The sequence below is a fragment of the Parasteatoda tepidariorum genome, chromosome X1 (assembly GCF_043381705.1).
Source record: "Parasteatoda tepidariorum isolate YZ-2023 chromosome X1, CAS_Ptep_4.0, whole genome shotgun sequence".
Classification (NCBI taxonomy): Eukaryota; Metazoa; Arthropoda; class Arachnida; order Araneae; family Theridiidae; genus Parasteatoda; species Parasteatoda tepidariorum.
Genome location: NC_092214.1, coordinates 28,681,859 through 28,702,948, shown reverse-complemented (window position 1 = coordinate 28,702,948; position 21,090 = coordinate 28,681,859). Strand labels below are relative to the sequence as shown.

General features: G+C 27.8%; 2 protein-coding genes across 3 annotated transcripts in view; one reads left to right on the top strand and one right to left on the bottom strand.

Moving 5' to 3' along the window:
- Positions 1 to 18,143, bottom strand: part of LOC107446657 (cysteine-rich with EGF-like domain protein 2) — a 34,344-nt gene extending 16,201 nt beyond the window's left edge. The window contains exons 1-7 of one of the 2 annotated variants that reach the window (XM_016061350.3): positions 18,058 to 18,143; positions 17,024 to 17,188; positions 12,730 to 12,812; positions 9,838 to 9,901; positions 7,024 to 7,132; positions 3,766 to 3,854; positions 1,072 to 1,297 (exon numbers count right to left, since the gene is read on the bottom strand). In XM_016061350.3, the coding sequence (XP_015916836.1) occupies positions 1,072 to 1,297; positions 3,766 to 3,854; positions 7,024 to 7,132; positions 9,838 to 9,901; positions 12,730 to 12,812; positions 17,024 to 17,188 (736 nt within the window). In that variant the 5' untranslated portion in view covers positions 18,058 to 18,143. Of the gene's footprint in view, positions 1 to 1,071; positions 1,298 to 3,765; positions 3,855 to 7,023; positions 7,133 to 9,837; positions 9,902 to 12,729; positions 12,813 to 17,023; positions 17,189 to 17,885 lie in introns of both variants that reach the window. The other variant, XM_016061349.3, reaches the window with a different exon arrangement.
- Positions 18,144 to 18,237: 94 nt separating this feature from the next.
- LOC107446656 (probable tRNA (uracil-O(2)-)-methyltransferase) overlaps positions 18,238 to 21,090 on the top strand; it is a 29,281-nt gene continuing 26,428 nt past the window's right edge. Inside the window, exons 1-3 of the mRNA XM_043043955.2 lie at positions 18,238 to 18,439; positions 20,442 to 20,851; positions 20,930 to 21,035. Of these exons, the coding sequence (XP_042899889.2) occupies positions 20,452 to 20,851; positions 20,930 to 21,035 (506 nt within the window). The 5' untranslated portion in view covers positions 18,238 to 18,439; positions 20,442 to 20,451. The remainder of the gene's footprint in view (positions 18,440 to 20,441; positions 20,852 to 20,929; positions 21,036 to 21,090) is intronic.

Sequence of the window (21,090 nt, the reverse complement as noted above, 5' to 3'; positions counted from 1 at the left end):
TGAAGAGAGGTCAGAAAAGTCCAACACTAAGACCCTTAGTTAATTGCACTATAGGTTTTAGCTAGAGACATTTTAATAATCAACAAAAATATACATATATACAGTGTGCAAAAAAATTAACACCCTGAATAACTTTTGATCTAATGATGATTTTCACGTTTCAGGACTCAATCTTGATGATTCGATGGGTGATCTTCAATATGCAAATTTATAAGTGCATACGATATTTTAAATTATGAAATTAGACACAAAAACATACTTTTCATTAATAAACATATCTCTTTTTCAACAGATTTGGATTTCTGACCACCGAAATATAGAGGGCATCTGTTAACCTGCTTTTCAACCAACAAAATATACTCAGAAAATTATAGATAGCTCCCAGAACTAGCTTACAAATTACAAGGATTGCAAAGAAAGTGTTAATTTTCTTTGCCTCAAATAAGTATATTTGAATACATAAATTAGTCAATACAATTGAACCTCCATAATGTGAATTTGAAGAAATACAAAAAATTTATTCATATTATAAGTTAAAAATTTCATTTTTAAATTGCGCAGAACATAGACACTTTGCTTTAACTACATATTAACATGCATTTCATTTCATGCCAACAAAAGCATTTTAATTTTTAATCTAATATTAAATTAATTAAAATTCCTATACTTTCATAAGAAACATGATTAATTACTACGGAAATTCATAAATTTGTGTAATTTATAATTGACTAGAACAAAAACTTTTTAAGTGTTGATAAGTTTGATGTCTAATAAATGTACATGTAGATATTCTCCATGTTTTCTTCAATTTTAAACTTGCAGAAACAAAGGCAACTAATATGTTCACACTACAAGTACTTAAAAGTATAAATACAATTACAGATAATCAAAAATTAGTTTCTATTTACGTTAACAAAGTTGGACAAAATAAAAAAATTCCTAATTGTATAAAAAAATTAACAGCTTAAATTCGTTATAAAAATAAATTAATAAAAAATTATAATGCCAAGCATATTTTTGACATCAATAAAAAAAATTAAAGATAAGACATAAAACTGTTAAGAAACCAACCAATGCATCCAAGCTCTACGGAATACTGATAACCAGTTGCACAGACTTCACAACCTCTTGGTCCACCTTTACGACAATGAGCTTTGCAAGATTTGTCACATTTTAAGCATTGCCAGGAATCACCAGATGATTCATTAAAATATCCAATTTTGCATTGGTCACAAAATTCCCCAATATATCCAGGATCACATCTACATAAGCCTGAACCTTTTCTTGTTCCACCACCCTAGAAAGAAAAAAAAGAATATGATAAAGTTTTATGTCTAACACTATGTCTAAGTACTTCAAAACAAAATAATGCAAACACTTAATCAAAACACTGGTGATAATATTAGTAATGAATAATTTAACAGATCCTGAATACAGAGTACAGTAACATTGCAGTCTTGATATTTTTTATCATAAAAATATTAATTTATAAGCAATTTGCTCATTAATACTTTTGATCATATTGACATAATAAATTTTTAATGAACTTTCCTAAAATTCATTTTTTATCTAATAAAACCAGGCATTAATAGATTTAGACTTTAGTTGATAATCTTTTGAATAAAGATGACAAAGCACTATTTTTTTTAAATTGCTCAACTCAAAGCAAGTTTTCTAATGGTGCACTAAAATTTTACACTTCCTACCAAACTTTTAAAGTTTTTTTCTATTTTACACTCAGAATAGTCTGAGAAATGCATAATACATAGTTTTAAAAAACTTTTTAAAGAAGTTTTTGGATTAAAATTGTATTTTTTGGGACAATATATTCAATCAGCAGTATTATGTTAACATATCTTCTAATACATATGAAACAATTAAGTTCTGCAATAAAGATTCATGTTTGGCTGTTCAATATTAGTTTAATGATATCTAAAAAGGTTTAAAAGAAAAAAAATTAACATGAAATAAAAAAATTTTATAAAGATTAAATTATAATGTTTTATTCATATAAAATACCATACAATAAATATTAGAACTTCATTTAATTAAAAAAATTCTACTATAATAGAAAGACTTTAAGATTTCAATTGATTTCTTTACTTTTTCGCTAACTTCTATTTTTGGTTATTCAGTAGAGAAAAACATGCATATAACTAATTCAATAAATTTTTAATTTTCAGTTAAGTACATACCAATGGTATTTTATGAGTGACAAATTTCTGAAATTTTTTAAGAAATTTTTTTTTTAGACTGTAATATTCAAATCAGCTTAAAATCAATTTTTGCAATCATTAGTTTTAAAAAAGTTTTAGTAATTTTAAAAATAACTACACTTAGGATTTTTTAATTAACTTAAATTTAAATGTATCAACATGTTATTTATAAACAATGTATTTTTAATGAAAGTTATAAAATTTGTTTGATATAGAAAATATACGAAGTTTTAGAACTTTTTAATAATGAACATAAAGCAGAAAATCATAAAATATCAAAGCTAAGACAAAATGCATCATATAAACAGCAACAGATTTTATGAACACCAAGGTTGATTTTAAATTTTTTTTTCATGAGACATTAAGCATATTATTGATTTCTTCAGCATTACAATATAGGTAGGATATACAGTGTAAAGTCGCGTATCCGGAATCGGTGGGACTTCCAGAAGTCTGTATAATAGATTTTTCCGTATAATAGGCCCCCAAGGTAAACAAAGCTTAAAATGATCTGATAAACAATCTGAATCTACGAAGCAAAAAATAAATAAACATTATTTTTAAGGGGAATAATGTTTTAGTATTAGATTATTCAATCAATCAAATATGAAATATTAGAAAAAAAATTATTGCTTAAAATATAGAAAACGAAAAAAAATTGACAGTTATGAAAATAATAATCCGCCATTTTTAACTAGAATGATTCAAGCAAGAAAGGGAAATTCCCGTCATTCATTAAGGTGGGTAGGTGGAGGAGAAAAATTCATTTCCTCCTTATTTGTGAAAGAAAATAAGTGTAGAGAGGAGATCATTCAAGTTGAGGGTGGGGAAGTGACAAATTATTGTTTTCTCTCCAATCATTGGCTATCAATCAAGCATAAAGGTCGGGGCACGCTGATGGGGTTCTCCTTATTTTTTCTTGTATGACTGAAAGAATCTGCTAAAGAAAGAATGTTAACCCCTCCCCCCCGCCTCCTGAATATTACATGGTCAGGGGAAGAATGAATGTTTCTCAAGGACGTGCATCCTTTTAGACCTATTCAAATTTTCCATTTTGACTCCCCCTCCACGTTAATGCTTGCTGCGTTTGCCCTTTCCTTTCAATTAAAAGGTTCCAGGAAATGCCTCTTTCACTAGCCAGCTGCATAGGAAAGGAGGGGGAGGGGACTCAGATGCGGTCTTTTGAAAACAAATCTCCCTCTTTTCCTGCATTCAAAGGTAGTAGCGTCATTAAGGGTCACTCAATGGTCTTGGTAGATCTTCTCTTCCCCTTTGTGATTTATGGGTTCAGTGCAAGCTAGAAGAGAAGAGACCTTTTTTTCAGAAAGGGGAAGATGAAGAGATGTTTGTTTATTTTGATTGTTAAAAAGTGTCCGGAAAATCGATCCTTCCGGAAAAGGGACGTTCGGATATGGGATGTTACACTGTAGCATCGAAAAGGATCTAACATTACTATCCACATAAGGGAATTTAAAATGAAAATTTTACACCAAGAATGAAAATAGCTTGAAATATGGTTGTAGAACAAAAAGACTCGCTTGAACAGTACCTTGCACTGTCCATGATTATTACACGGATTTACGATTCCACCAACACAAGGTTTACAGTCAGGACCATAATGGTTTTCAGGACAGCACACTGAAAAATAAAAGCAAAATTCTTGAAACAAAATTTTTAAACACTCCTGACGTATTAAATTATGAAAAATGTGTAGCATGAAAACTTTCATGCAGCATATTTAATTGAAGCTTGAAGGATTTGAATTAATCCAATCAGTTCATTTAAATGACTGATCTTAGATCCTTGAATAAAATTATCTTATCTTAGATCCTAATTTTAATTATCTTGTAATATAATTAACGTGTTTCCAATGAAAAAGGAATTGGTAACTCAAAATAACTAATTTGGCTTAACATCAAAACAACAATTTATATCTATTCCACAAAATTCCATGCTTTGAATTTTAGAATCATTAGTGAACATAAGCTCTAAATAATATAGTCAAACTTATATACATATAAATAAAATGACAGTATAAGAACCAAAATACATTTGCAGATGGTGCTTATAACAATGAAATGTAGTTATCCAAATAAAAAAGAACATTACAATATGAAGGCTAGTAAATTCTGAAAGCACAGAAACATTGTAAGCATTGACTCATAGCTGAAATTACTAAATAATTTCTGCAAAAGCTTTATTATTTTATAAAACAGCCTGAAATGAATAAATGAATTCATGATATAAGAAGCTATCTTTGCTAAAACATTTCAAAATAGAACAATACATAAACAAAACACAGTAATGATAAAAATGTAAAGTGTAAATAGTGCATTTTAACTCAAACTAAACTAATTTTCTATTATTGTCCGTAGCATGAACAGAATAAACATTGCCTGAGATTTCAAAGAGAAATTTCCAAGCTAAAAAGGAATTAAAAAAGTAAAACCAGAGAAATATATATATTTGATTACTTCTGTTAATTTACGGTGTCACCTTGGTTCTACACATAAGGGATATTTTGATTTTTGCAGATGATGCAAAATGATGATTCAGATTTCTAATGTTATAAATTGTGCCAATCATTATTCTATCACTTCTTTGTATGAATGTTTCACTACCAAAATCAATTAACTCTACTATCACAATAATTTAAAATTTTAATTTCAAAGCACTTGATTGACTTCTAAATACATATGTTCAAAATAAAACTCTTCAACAAATATTTACAACACAAAATATCAAGATTCTTTCAGTCATAGTAAATAATTTATTTAATAAGTATTTATTTATTCAGAAAAATTATTTACATTTGTTTCTTCATGGAGCAAATCAATTTTACATCTTTTCATAATTATATTACAATTTCAATGAATTATATTGCTTTTAAGAGGGTGTATTATGTCCAATTAGGTGAAAATGATTACAAGACATTTCCAACATGTGAAGTAACACCAAACACTATTATTCATATCCTTTCTGTTCATCTTTTACTGTTAATTGAAAAAATTTTTAATAAACACTTTGGTTTGGATAGTTTTAATGATGTATGATGGTTTAATGTGTAGCATGCATTAAAATGAATATATTTTAAATACTTTTTTTAATAAAAAGGGTATTTTTCTTATTTTTAACACTTCTTTTACCTTAGATGTTTTTAAAAATACTTGGTACACAAAGCACTTCATTTTGGTCATTATGACCTTATACCTTCCTATATGTGAGGTTTTTGTGAAATAATTTCATCAGTTATAGCGAATTGTCGCATAGTCAGAACAATTCTACTATTTGGTTCTGAAATATGGTGCCTTAGAAAGTCAGAGATCCAAAAACTTGTGGTTTTACAAAATAACTGCCTCATAAAAAAATTAAAATCTTTTAGCTAGTTAAAATTAGAAAGGAAACAATAATAGAAAAAACAACTTAACTACAATAAGTTGAATGCAATAAAAGAGGGTGGAAATGGACAGGACATGCACTAAATGAAGTTGGATTTTAAAAGAGGAGAATTTAAAGAATTGGAGGAAACAAAATCCCAAGTCATAGACCTGAGATATGGAGAAGTACACTAAATGTCTTATGCGCCACACAGCATGAAGAGCCCAAGTAGGTAATAAACAAATCGAAGCAGAAATTTTTAAAGCAAATCTAATTTTTATAAAACTTTTATCAGAACTTATAGAATGTGATTTTTAGTGTAATGATTATTTTTATATTAATATAACTTATTTATTTGTAGTGGTGGATAAAATTTTAATTAAGGTTGAAGAATTTTTTTCCATCTATCTACACAGCTCATATAAATTAAGAAAATTTAAAGTAATGCGTAGAATCATAGTATGTTGGGTGTGAGACTATCATTAGACATTCTCTTTTAATATAAGGCCTCAAAAAATTGAGATTGCAGCATTATTCATTAAGAATATTTGTAGTATGTGAAAGGATTTAATATGGTTGTGGAGTCAATTTTAAAATTGAATGTATTTATGATTGCTGTGAATCTGTCAAAACGATGATTTAAGATTGATATAATTCTACTCTATTTTGACGAAAAAAATAGGATACATGTTTCATAAGTAAGTAACTTCAATGTGTTTATTATTGTATCCTTTTTTCTATTATACACAAGTCTGGTGTTGTTATATAATAATTTTGTATGTATATATTTTGCTACAACTTCATGAAACCAGCAGCAGAAAGGTAACAAAGCTGTTTCCTGGGAGATAGCATTTGATATAGATATGCCATTTTTTACTAATAAATGCATGCTTTGTGATGTTAAAAATGACGGTAATATAAATCATCTTCCAATTTAATAAGGTTGCATTATTTGATTCTGTTTTTTGGCATGTGAGAAAAGTGACATCAATAAAAATGCACTGATGTGGCGAGGGGGAAAAAAAACAAACATCGGGTGCATACTGATAAGTTTCTTTTTTTTTTTTTCAAAAATAGAAAATTTAAAAGCATGTTGTTTCATTCACAAAGTTTAAAGAGAAAGATACTTGATAATATAGACAATAAACTATAAAAACCTATCAAGGAAGCATAATTGGTAAAACATAACTTAAATTTCTAAATTTCAATTCTTAAATTAATGGTTTTACTTTTTATAGTTATAATAAATTATTTTCAGGATTAAATACAATAAACTAAATAAGTAAAATATATTAATAACATAGTTCTGAAGAAAAGTTGTGATATAACAAAGAATGGAATACATCTGGATGGAATATAACAAAGAAATCACAAATATTTCTCTTAACAGTTTTCAAAAAATATGAGTTAAGCTATCATATAATATTACCTTGAAGTTTATCGATACAAAGGTAATAAAATATGTCTGGAAATGAATTTTTTTTCTTGAACCACCATTCTTCAAGAAGTGATTCATGTTCTTCAGCCAATCGGTGACACTGCAATATAATAAAAAAAACTATAAAAAACATAACAAAATATAATATCAATAGTAAACTATAAACAAAATTTCATAGTATCCACAACAAAAAAATTAACTGTGCATAAGTACTAAAAATAATAACTACACAAGCATTTAATATACTACTGATTCTGTCAGTAATATTTATGCATTGTATGATTAATGTTCAAAACTGGATTAGTGAATAGCAGAAATAAAAGATTAAGACTGGAATTGGAACAATGCTAAAAACATAAATATAATATATTTTATTTTAAAATTTAATCTTAAAAAAATTATTTTTAGTCAAAATATTAAATATAAAACTTAAGAAATATTAATAATTATGCAGTCAACAAAGCCAAAAATTCACGAAATACTTTAAAGTAAAAAAAAAAAAGCATTTTTTTGCACTTGATAAAAAAGAAATTTAAAAGATTAAAACTTTTGTTGTAATTTTCAATTTTATTTACTTATATTATCGTACGTCAGCATTACCGAGAGGGTAGAGTCGTCCCCCTGGAGAGACAGAGATACCGAGTTCGATCCTCAGAGCTCTCAGAAAATGAAAAAATCTACAAATGCAATATAAACTTTTAATTATAATTTCTGTATGTTCTAGAAGTTTCTAGAATGTTCTAATTTGTCATTTCCTGTTCTGTTATTTAGTCCTATAAAAGATCAGGCGTTTCAAGTTAAAATGCCAGTCACTTTGTTCCCTGTACGTTTGAAGGTTCTTAATAAACCTCTAACTTTCTGAACTGATTTAGATTCATTCTACGTGACAATATCATTATTTTAAATATCATATTTGTTTAAGCAGTTTTGTTAAATCTTGTGCATATTCCAATAATTGTGGGGGAAAAAACTTATCTCATTTAGCTTTAGAAACATGAATTTTGAGCAGTAACAAGATCTAAGCAAACGTAGAAACACTAACTATGCATTTCTAAATTTTTTAGCTGATTCTCAATATTCTTATTACAGTAAATATATAAAGAGATTGATAACATATATATAATAAAGACTGGTAAAATAATTAAATTCAACTTTAATGAATTGATGAAACGGTTTAAAAATTTACAACAAAGTGCAAATGTGATCCAGGTGATCTTTGGAAGTTAAAACAATTTATTCAGGATGGCAGTAAATTTAATACAGTTTGTTTGGAATAATGCCTTATAATCATCTTAAATTTTATTTTCAAACAATATTTTAAAATTTTATTCTTAAATGGACGTTTTCCTTCAAGTTTTAGATGTATAAGCAAACTAAAATTGAACAGGATTAATACTCAAACAAAGAGAGAGAGAGAAAAACTTTTCAAGAACTTATGGATGGGTGGTCTAATGTAAACAATAACAAGCGTCCTTAAACCGGAAGAAATTTAGAAAATTTCCGATGTATCCCTCCACTTATGTTATGACTACCAGGCGATGTGTGAACAAGCCTAATATTCTATGCAGTTTTGTTATTATAATTTGGGTTCAAATCTATACATAATTGTACCATTCATAAGAGCTTTCAGAAATGTATTGATTCTCAGAGGTCGTAAGGCCAAAAAAAATTTTGGAAAGTTTATATCTCATTGTGAATAATTCTTAATGTTTGCCATGTTTTGCATTTTATCCCTTATTTGGCTACATTTAAATAAAATGTCTTTAAAAATATCTTTTTAAATTAGCCTTATTAGAAAATATTCTAATGATTATAATATTATTATGATAATGCTGAAGTTTAAAGGCTGAAAGAAAGAACTCGGTACATGTGAAATACTGCAAAAGATATGATGCAATAATATGATGGCGCGTTTTTTCAATCTGCGGTGTAAAAATATATCGGAAGCAGTAACCCGGAAGTCTTGAAAGAGCAATTTTACCACTAGTGCCACCACCCTTAGCTTTACACGATCACCCATCCATAACCACTATTTAAAAGAAAAAAATTTACAACAGCAAAACTGAATTTAAAAAAATTATACACTGTAAATGATTGTACTATAAATTGAGGACACTTTTCAAAGAGAAAAGAATAAAATATAAGGAAGAACTTAAAATAGGATGAATAGTTTTATAACATTCATTTACTGATTCTAATTAAAGCATAACATCTAATTTGTTTTGTTACACATCATAATATTATGCTAACTATTTTCAGAAAAACTAAAATATACTAAATTTTACTTCAATCTATTACTAAACAACAGGGTTGGCATTTTGCGAAACTAGAAAAAACTGAAACAAAACAGAAGAAACTGGACAAAATGGAAGATATTGAGAAAAAATTATCAATACAATAGATATTATAAGAGTACCTTAAATTTAAATAAATAATTTTAAATAATAATACATAAAAATATAGAAATTTTTACATGTGTACTCTTAAAAAAGAAACTATTTTCCATTTATTTATTTCAACAATATGTAATTGTGAATTCAATAAGTTATTTATAGCAGTGTATATTTAGAATGGGATTTGTTAATTTAGAAGTAAGAATGAAATTTGAAGAGTTCTTTACATAATTAACTTTCAATAATAGTTAATAATTTAATAAACCATTCTTCAAACTAGATTGCAATTATAAACTGCTTAAAAAAATTATTTTAACATTCCCACACATATATATAGATATTATTTTTTATTTTATTTTTTGAAAAAAAGTTTCTTATACTTTTACCAATGTAATGCAGTATTATGGCTCACCTGTTCAGCTGCTTTTTCTTCATCGATGCAAAGTTTTTCTTGAATTTCAACCAGTCGAATTTCACTGCAAATAAATTCTTTTCAGAATTTGTCATTGTAGAAAATAAATTAACTAAATAAAAATGTAGCAAAAGCTTAGTCATTTAAGATTATTTGATTTTTTTTAAGATTATTTAGTTTAGTTAAGATTATGTAGCTTATTAAGAAAAACTAGAGGCAATTTAGCTAGAGTCATTATTAACAAAAATGTATTAAAGCACAGCTTTAAATTTCTTGAATAATACTAAAACACATTGAAACTTATGTTTTCTCTATCATAACTTTATTTTTACTAAGCTTGAACTTACAGCTTGGTATCAAAGTTTCAGTAATTTCTTAGTAAAACCAAAGTCAAAGAAATAAGATGCAATCATAAAGAGTAGAATCAACGTCAACTACATTTCATCTTCATTCCCTGTCACCAAGTCTACTAACACACACAATCCTGTAATTCACTTGTTACTCTTTATGCTTTAAATAAAAACTTTACAATGAAAAGAGTGTCTAACAAAAATCGAACCGAATTTTTGTGACTTAAAATTCTGAAATTCCACTACAATACGGAAACAATAGCCTGCCTAAAATGGTTCGTGTCAATTTATTATATAGAATTTGTTGCGGGGATAATTTACTGTGGGCATAGCTCAACTTCAGCACAAATTGCTGCAATAACAATTCTTTGCAGGCACCGTTTGTAACAATGATAGTTCATCTTAGGCAAAATTTGTCATAAGCACAATTTCTTATAGGTTTTATAAAAGCATATAATTTTCCTTAAAGCTTATCAGATCTTTTAAAGTAGAGTCAGTAGAATAACAAACACACTAACTTTACCAAAGAAATTATAGAATATGAGAATTAAGCATTCTATGCATAATATTATATAATTGAGTTTTATACAAAAAATGTAATAGCTTTTAATCGCTAAGATAAATTATAAAAACATACCCTAGCTGACTGAAAAAAATCAAGACACGGAAGTTATTTAACACCAAAAACAAAAGAAAAATTTAATGATCTTAATAAAAAAAAAGAGGGGAATATGACCAAAAATCCCATGCACAGGAAAATAGTATGTAGAAGCTGTACAATTTCAAGGAACACAAAATTCGGCATAAGAAATACTTACCTTGGAACTAAATGGAAATATTAAAATTTTGTTATAGCTCAGAAAATTAGCTGATATAAAAATTTCTTATCTATGTAAATCAAAGGATAACATTTTAAACTGTCTACTTTTATGTTGTCTTAATAGAATGCACTCATATATGTAATATAAGAAAATGATGTGAGTGTCAATATATTAGAAGACCTAATAATTAAAATAGAAAAATAATTAAGTTTAAAAAATAGTTTTAACTTTTAAAGAGACTACATTTACCTATATTTGCAGTGAATCAAGAAATATGAGATAACTAGAAAAAAGCCTTTAAACAATTAATATTAATATTTTTATTTATTTAATTTCAGATTTAATGTGCAAAAAAAATTTTTGACTAAAAGAATCTATTTTACAAAAAATTTTAAAAATAATCTTTAAAGTCATGGAATGTGATAAAGTGAACCTTATGTATAGTTTTATGTATAATGACTCTTCTACAATCATCAGGACCTAATCAAGGCATGAAAAGGCCCTAGCTGATGGCTAACCTTATGCACTAAAATTTAGCCAAAATTGATCATATATTCACTCATAATACAATGTTTTATATAATATTCAATTCCAGTTAAGTGTGTTTTGTTCAAATTTCAGGAGAAAAGATAAACAGGTTTGGTTTTGAAAATTGGTTGGTTTTTATTTGCATCAAACATCAAAATATATTGACTTCTAAGGTTTTATAAAAACAAAAAGAAAAAAAATGTATGAAATCACAAATATTAAATACTTCTTGATCAGTAACATGCTAGTTTTACAGTTTACTTTAGTAGTTCTAAAGTTCAGTTATTACAAAGAGTGAAAACCCAAACATAAAAAATACATGAAGAGAAAATGCTTGCAGTCAGAGAAAAATAAAATAAACAAAAGAAGCTAAAATTAGTCAAATTTATAAAGCAATAATTATTGAAAAAAATGCACAATAAGAATGAATTGAATTGAAAAAAATAAATATAATAATGAAAAGATAGTATAAGACATAAATGAAAGTAAATAAAAAAAAAATTAAATGAATAAACAATATTTTTTAAATACTATTCCAACAAAAACCAAGTTTTTGTTGGAATAGGATATCATTAAAAAAGAGAAAAACATGAATCTTCAACTTTTTTTTAAACTTGTTTTACTGTAACAATTTACAATCCCATAGTCCTCAAAATTGTTTAATTGCTTTATAATTGGTTGCAAGTAGTTAGTTGAGAAGATCAATCTACTGTAACTTAAAGTCCAAAATAATAATCAGTAAAATTAGAGAATTGGGAGGCTGCAGTTTTAAAAATTCACCTAACACATCATCATCATTAGGGACTGCATTAAGTTTAATGTGACCAAACCTAATTTTTTTCTTCTTTTTAAAAAATTTATACTAAAAAAATAGAATCCATTTTTTTAATTTAAAAAAGTATATATCCAGCCCTAAAAATCATAACACAAGACATAAATTCGTATTAAATACAGAAAACCTAGTATTTACTTTCTGTTAGTATCTAGTATTACTAAAATAAAGTATCTAGTATCTCTGCATTAAAGAAAAGACTGCAGGAAATATTGACATTATTTGTAGGCACCATTTACTTTCATTTGTGTAAACATCACAGCTTTATAAGATATTTCAATTTTTTTATACTTTAATATAATAAGGAACTGAAAATAAAATATAAAATCATAAGAAAAACCATTAGTTAAAATTAAGTTACCTCTCAGCATAAGATTTCAATCTGCTTTTTTCCCAAGATGCATCACCACCTTCGAATTTTCCTCTTGAGGTCCTTTCTATTCCCTTAAATTATGAGATTAATAGATATTGAATGTGCAGTGAGTAAAAATATTTCTTAAAAAAAAGTAGATGAGACGGAAATTATTTATAAGCATAAATTGAATACAGCTTGTTCCCTTTTAACAATTTTATTCCTACATGGGTTTCTTATTAATTTCTTGAAATTTTTAAGTTTGCATACAGCCTAAAACCTGATTGAGCACATCCAATTTTACTATAAGTATGTGGGTTATTTTTATACTTTTTTTTTAACATTTTTAATTATATACATTTGTAAAAATAATAAGTTTCTATTTCTACTAATTTTTAATTTTGAAAATTCAAAAACGATGTGCACATTTTGATAAAAACAATGAGCTAGTACAAATTCATAAGCAAGACAATCATCAGGAATTTGGTACCATTGCATGCAGACTTTTTCACATATCTTATACTTCATTGAAGAAATAAACGATCTTATCATATCCTTATTCTAAAAATAAAAAAAATGCTTTATAATTTCTCGTACATAAACATAGCTGTTTGTTTGTTGTTCCATGCAGTTTTCAATACACAATCAGGGGTGCTAATTTTCTACGCTTTAAGGGAAAATAATTTCTAAACAAGGCTTATGTGTTCATGTATGATTCTTTGTTTTGTAAATTTGATTCAGAGTCATTTTCCACACCACTGCATGCGATAGATTCAAAAGTTCATATAAAACACCATTTTGTTCCAGTTCTCATCTGGCGAAGCTTTTAAAATATTGGCAAAATTATCCATAATTCTGAAAGTTTTAGTTTTTTCATTGACTACCAGTCTATAATGAGTATATATCCCCCTCAATAATTAGAAATCTCTTTAAGTACCCCTCAATATTTCAGACAAATGAAGAACATTTTCATAAATTATCATAGATTTAAACTCATGAAAAATAAAATCAAGAAAGAAATTAATCTAGATGTTCAGCAAATTGATAAATAATATGAGGCTGCATAATAAAAATTAGTCACCCTTAAAAACTGGATGCGAGTGACTAGGTGTGAGGAGTAAACAGCCTTGTTAGGTGGGAGACCTGAGAAGTGAATAATTTTCTTATATTATTATTAGCTAAATTATTTGTTGGCGTAATGATAACAATAGGGTTTATTCAATGGTAATTTCCATTATATAGAACAAAATCGATTCATATAATAACAGTTTTTTTTATTTCATTTCCAATGGCATACAAACAATAACACAGAGGAACAATAAAAATAGAAAATAACAAAAGATTGAAGTCATCTTCCCAACAGCTCTTTCGCATGCCAATATCTTGCGGTGTCCGAGTAAAGTCTGTGGAGCCTCCTACAGCAATGGAGGTGCTCTCTATTGGTGCTCCAGAACCACACAGTTGACACTGAAGGTGGTCATAAATACCTATCCAATGCAGGTGTTCTCCAAGACAATCATGAACTGTTAGGAGTCTAAAGGTGGCTACTGCATCTCGACGAGGCTTATCTGGTACTGCCTTCATATCTGTCTCACTCCAGTTCTTATTCCTAATGCTTTCTTGTAGGACAGCAAAGGCATTCATTTTCATTATGTTTTTTATATGTAGCTTTATGGAATGGAATAACAATCCATAACAACTTTGTTGAAGGATTTATGTTCCCTTACAAGCAAGAAAGTCAGCTTGCTCGTTACCATAGATGTTACAATGGCTGGGAATCCAATGGATGACTACTCTTTTGTTTTTTAGTGCCAAAAGTATGATAAGTCTCCGACACTGAAGCACTTCATCCGACAAAGTGTCTCCCCTTGAGCTGATCCCCTGGATTGCAGCCTGGGAATCTGACAGCAATGCAACTTTTTCAAATTTTGAATGGATGGCCAACAGTTGTTTCAATGCAATATATATAGCATGTACTTCACCATCGAAGGCCGTTTTGTATGTCCCGACAATGAGTAGAAGGAAAAGATATCAGAGAAAACACCAGATCCAGCAGCCATTTGCGAGTCAGAGTAAGAGCCATCTGTATAAACGTGTAGCCATTGATGTTTTGGGTACTCAGTATATATGGTCTCCAATGCAAGGGATTTTAAAATTTCAGGTACTGTTTGTTTCTTTATAATATAATTTTTAAGATTTAGGTTTGATATAATTTCTTCTGATTCGATAGGATTTTGTGGTTTTAAGTTATTTTTAATCACGTTGCAAAATTCAAAATTTTCTTTCAAAGACTGAACCTTTTGAATGAATCCAAGTTGCGTTTTCAGGTTTCTCTCTTTAGCTTGATAATTAGTCCAGCAAGGTCCGTTCTTCAATAATGACTTGAACAGGTCTGCTATTTGTCAAAAGTAGCATGGCTTCAATTGGGGTTGTTTTAACCGCACCAGTCACTACTCTCAAAGCCCTATTTTGAATCATTTCTAAGCCCCCCTTAAGAGAGCTCTCCCTGCATGTTATGAATGAGTGAGTGTGGGGTTCATAGTAGACCTACCTCCTCGTGGTGTACCCTGGGCAATACTCTATGCGGCTAAGTGGTCTACATTTTTTGGTAATAATAACAGTAAATCATAACAATATCAATTAAGTAGAGCAAAATTGAATTAAATGCAAACTATTTAAATTAAATCCTACAATAGAACAAAATAAAATTAATAAAATATATATACACAAAGAAATTTAATTACCTGAAAATAACATTCAATTAAATTATTAAAACAACAAATTAACTCACTATTAGGAATAGAAAAATTTTTGACAGCTAACTAAAATTAACCTTTAATCTCCTTGGCTAAATACATTTAATAAGTTTTTAAAGTAAGCCAATAATTAAATAAAAAGTTCAATTAAATAAGAAGTTCAAAAAACAATTTTATGGATTAGATCAAAATGATTAGACCTAATAGAATTGAAAACAAAACCTGTGGTACTAATTCTGTATTAACACTTTGTTGAAAAGCAATTTTACACAGAAACTATGTCATGTCACCGACTATTATTTTGTAATTGAATATGGAAGTAAAATAAAACATTCTAAATAAACTCCAATAAATTTTCTTTTTACTGAATGAAATGAAATTATACTTAGGAATATTCGTCATGGCCGAAGGCAGTGACAAGTTAATTCAGCTCCAGTCAACAATTTATTAATAGAATAAAATATTTGGGATCTTTTATATTAATAATTTTGAATTAAAATGTAACAATCTGAGGAAATAAAAATGATTGAGAATTTTGAAAGGCTAACAATTAAGAAAAATATTTGTACTACACGATTTAAAAAATAAATAAAAACCATAAAATAGAAACGCTATAATTTCTCTCTTGCCACTGGTCTAGTTTTAAAACATATGTCTTACCAATCAGCGACATCCCCTTTTCTTGAAACTACCCCCTTGTCTAATTAAACGTTTTGATGTTGCCCGGAGGAAGGGATGTATCTTCAACAAGCAATGCTTTGGAATCGCACTTATTAATCTTCATTTATATATAGCCTCTTGAACTTGTATAATTTGTAGCTGTGTAATTTTGATTACTTGGCAAAGGGGGTCTCTAGGACTTCCTGATATTTTTGAAAAAGAGGACAATCAAAGTAAAAAAAGACAGGACAGAGTTCGTACGCATCTGGAAAAAATTTTTTAAACTGGTATAAAAAAAAAGTTTATATTAACATTACTACCACTTTTTATTATTTTTTTCCAAGTGCATATAAACCTTGCACGCTCAAATTGAACAGGAACTGAGAGTTGAGTATCTAAAAACTTCATTGAAACATAAAAAAATAAATTTCTGTTACATTTTTAGGTTTCCCTGGTGATATACTATTGAAATTATTGGTGTTTACATTATAATAGAATAAAATAGAATATACTTATTTTTAAAATATATAAGGGAATGTTGTTCATTCTTCTTCAATTCAGAACAAAAAGCAAAACATAAACAAAAAGATTTTTTTCTTAAAGATAAAAAATTTATTATCTATGTCATGATTTGTTTCAACAATAATATTTTGGAAAGTGTATTTAGTAAGAAGTACTAAACTCGAATCTAGGTGTTTCACCCAATGCACAGTTTCATGCTAGCCATATTATCTATCTATAATCAAATAGTCTTAAAAATAGTGGAACTCAAAAGAATTTTATCAGCATTCAAGTTAATACTATATAATAAACACTGTCCATTTGATTAAAATTATTGAGCTTTTGTAAAAGGCAAGAGCAAAACAAAACTAAATTTTTTCTTTTACCTTTTTAAAAGAATTAGCTAACATTTTGCAAGCTTGACAAGGAGGTAAAACTTCTGTCTTTTTCTTTGAAGCTTTAGAATCAACTTTTGTCTCTGAATTAATATCTACCTCTTGTGCATCAATGTATATGACGAAGAATAAAATGAAATAGAAATGAAGATCCATCTATAAATAAAAAAGATAAAAATATGAAATGCATAGATTAAAATAAAGAAATCAGAATATGCATCAAATAATGATTTTGGTTGAATACAGAATTTTAAACAATTGTTAATACAAATGTAGAATACTTAGTTCAGCAAGGTTTATTATTCGACAGATTATAATGAATCAATCAAAATAATTGAAAGAATATCAAAGAATTTTTTTTTCTTACTTACATAAATCACCTACTTTCAAAACAATGAAAGAAATGTAAGCTAAATTTATATTATAATTATTAGCTGAGATATTTTTAAAAAAAGTCTTATCTTATTGATTAATTATGTATCTTAAAAAAAATTAAAACCAATGCTTTGAGCAAAAATGTCACTCTTCCCATTTGTGAAAAATAGTGCTTTAGTATAAACTATAATTTTATGCAGCTTCAAAGAACAGAAGAGACAAAAAAAGAAGAAAAATAAATGTTTTCAACATTTGAATGGGTGAATTTTAATGAAAAAAGCTTGGGAAATGGATAACTGTTTACCAATAAAATAATAAATGGAAAAAAATAAAAGACTTCTTTCAACCAAATTATAATCTATTTAATACAATTTGCCCGCTCTGTTTATTAAAAAAAGAAAAACAATACATTTCTAATGATAAAAACAAGCAATGGGAAGAAAACTACAAAATTTTATAATTTTTTCTTTTGGCATACTTTTAATACTTCCTTTCTCGTTAAAAAATTTCCAACTCTATCACACTATGAATTATTGAAACATGAATATTTTAGTACTGTTTAGTAATAAAACCGCTTTTCAACATCTTGCAAAATTTAAAAGAAATGAAATTAAATTGTTAACACACGATTTAACAATTTTTTTACATACGGAACTACGAATATTAGACGTGTAGCTACAATGCTTATCGCCGGTAAGTACAAAATCGATAGTTGTTTGTTTATATTTCTTTAGTAATACGTTTTAAAATGCCTATTTTTGTCTGTTAACGGCCCTCATAAAACCAGAGTACATTTAGGTAGTCTCGTAGTCAGCAGAAATAGACAGGTGAAATCTAACCAAGTAAACATAGCTTACACGTGGTTTGTTTGGTTTTGGTTTTGAAGTGCGAAGTAGCAGGGAAGTGGAAATTAACGATTACAATTGCCTGACATAGCATTGCATAATATGTTACATCGTACCTGAGGACATTTAATTGGAGAAGTACTCTTGAAAATCATTTGCCATATTTCATATCATTTTCTTTGAAGTGGTAAATATTTTAATTTTAAATTTCCAAATCTGTTTGTTGTATTTGAGTTTAAGGAAAAACTATCCCACATTACAATTTCTACGAAAGAAATTCTATGAAATCAATATTATGGTTGTGTGGTATATTTTGTATAAGGCTTTAACAAATTATTTCTCTGTTTAATGTGATTTTCATCATAACTACGGCAAGGCCAAGTGTCGGTAACCTCTTGGCGACTTATTTAAAAAGGTCACCAGAAACGCTATCTTCCTTCATCGGCCAACAAACGAAACTCGTCGTCAACTTGCCGTAGTTATGATAATCCCCCTTATAAATTTACAGAATAGTTTTAAATGTTATACAAATATGCATCATATAGGCAAATCTTATAAAATATGCTGCTCAATTATAAAGTGCTTAATCCACTTTTATAATTTACAGTAATTTTTAAAGCCATTGTTCAAAATTATGGATGTTAAAAATAAGTGTAAATAGCTAACAAGATGAAAAGTTAATGAAAGATTTCTGTATCAGTACCTATGTAAAAGAAATTGTCTAGTACAGGAGACAGTTTTCACATTTCTCTTAAAAAGGGTCAGGGTGCATTTATTGTAAAGAGCACTTTTTGTTAAGTGAATTAAAACTTCCTCTGATATATTTTATTTTATGACCGTCATTGAACTGCCGACCCAAAATTTTGAGTTTAAGACTACTAATGTTCTACCCTGTAGCCTTGTAATTTTGAACCAATCCAGAAGATGAGGAAACTCCTGGATCAGTACCCCTAGAGGTATGATTTGTTATAGAAGCATGGAGGGCTTTGTGACTTGACAGATTTAATGTGCATCAGTCACCATTTACTACACTGGGAGTCTTCCACTGGAAGGGATCGAACCCACAACCTCTTGGACGTGGGCCCAGTGCCCTAACAACCAGGCTACCCGAGCCAGGCTGTTGTTGTTTCTTTAAGCATTGATTGGATTTAAAAGCCAGTCAAAAATAAAACTTTGTCTAAAAACAAATTAGTCATATCATGAAATTTTGACTACTAGCATTTTTCAAACCCTAAATAAAGAGAAACAAACCATTTAAATGAATATCTTCATTATTTGTGTGAGTGCTTAGATGCCACGATACAGTTTCACAGTATCCTCTGATATTCTTCCAAACTTCAGATAACCTATTCATTTTTATAACTTCTTATGGAAGATTTACTCAGAACTATGTTACCTACATATACAAAAAAATAAATAAAAGCTCTATACATTTTTAAATCTATTTATTGATTTGTAATATGTTGACTTAAAATGTTTATTGGTATAATAACTGGCACTGGTAAGATTGCTAATTTTGTTTTTAAAAAAAACTCATTTGATTTAAATATTTTTTTTATTTAAATCCTAATTATTTTGATTCTAATGATTTGTTTTTAAATTGAAGGCATATTTTGGAGTTTAACAAATGCGTAGTTTAGATTATTTTATTTGAACTTGTAAGAAAGATTTAATTAATTCAAAATTGTCTGCTAATTTTTAAAACCTGTTCTTTTTATATGAAAAAGAAAAAATGAGATTTTTTGCTACTTTCAGTTAACTTCTATTCTTTGATATAATAATTTATCAATACTTTAAAGATATCTTTTAACTTGTTTTGATTTTGAATCAAAATCTAAGTTGAAAACATTAAAGATAAAACTCCACATGAGTTTTGTCTTTATGAGTGCTTATTTAAAAACAAATGTATATGCATAAGTAAAAAAAACTTTATATGTACAAAAGAACTTCACATCTAAGTGTTACCAGTGCAAAATTGCTTATTTATTTTTCGATTTAGAAATGGGATAATAAAGTGATTAATAATTTTTTAAAAGTTTGCTGCTAAAGCTTGATTTTGGTTTTTTAATAAATAATTAACTATCATAGATGCATTTTAGTTTGAAAAACATTTTTCTTTTTCTATTTCCTTTTTATCAAAAGGGATCTGTATTTTTGGAATGACCCATATATATATTTTTTTTCCTTAGATATCACAGTATGGATGAACAGTGGAAAGTAATAAATGAGTTTGAATGTGTTGAATCAATCTCAACAGATGACTTTTGGAATGGAGTCAGTGTTTATATAGAAAGACCTCATCTTTTAAATCGTAGACTTTTAGCTGCCCAGCTATTAGAAACTAAGACTGCTATGCATAATCACTTCAATGAAGACTTAAATGGCACTCTTTTAAGGCTTTTTAATGAAGAAATTCTAAATATGGCGACTCTTCATGACTTGCTGAAAAGCATACCTTCGACTTACATCAAATCTAATGAACCTATAAAAAAAACTATTTCTGCTACAGATGATAATGGTTCTAAGATGTTATTTGTAAGAAATTTGCTTTCAAGAAATATGAAATTGTATGAAGACATGGTAGAAGTTTCTGTTGCTGGTAGGAATATATATATATATTTTAATTTTGAAATAATTACTTATTTGTAAATATTGTTTATCCTATTTTTTTTTCCAGATAAATCTAGCTGCAGTGTTGCTTTTTATCCTGTAAAAACTCCTGATACCTTATATCCTTTATCTCCTGCTTTTCCATATAGGATCCTATTGAATAATAACAAGTGAGAAAAATTTTTTAATAACCATCTTGATAAATATGTATAAATGATTTAATCAAAA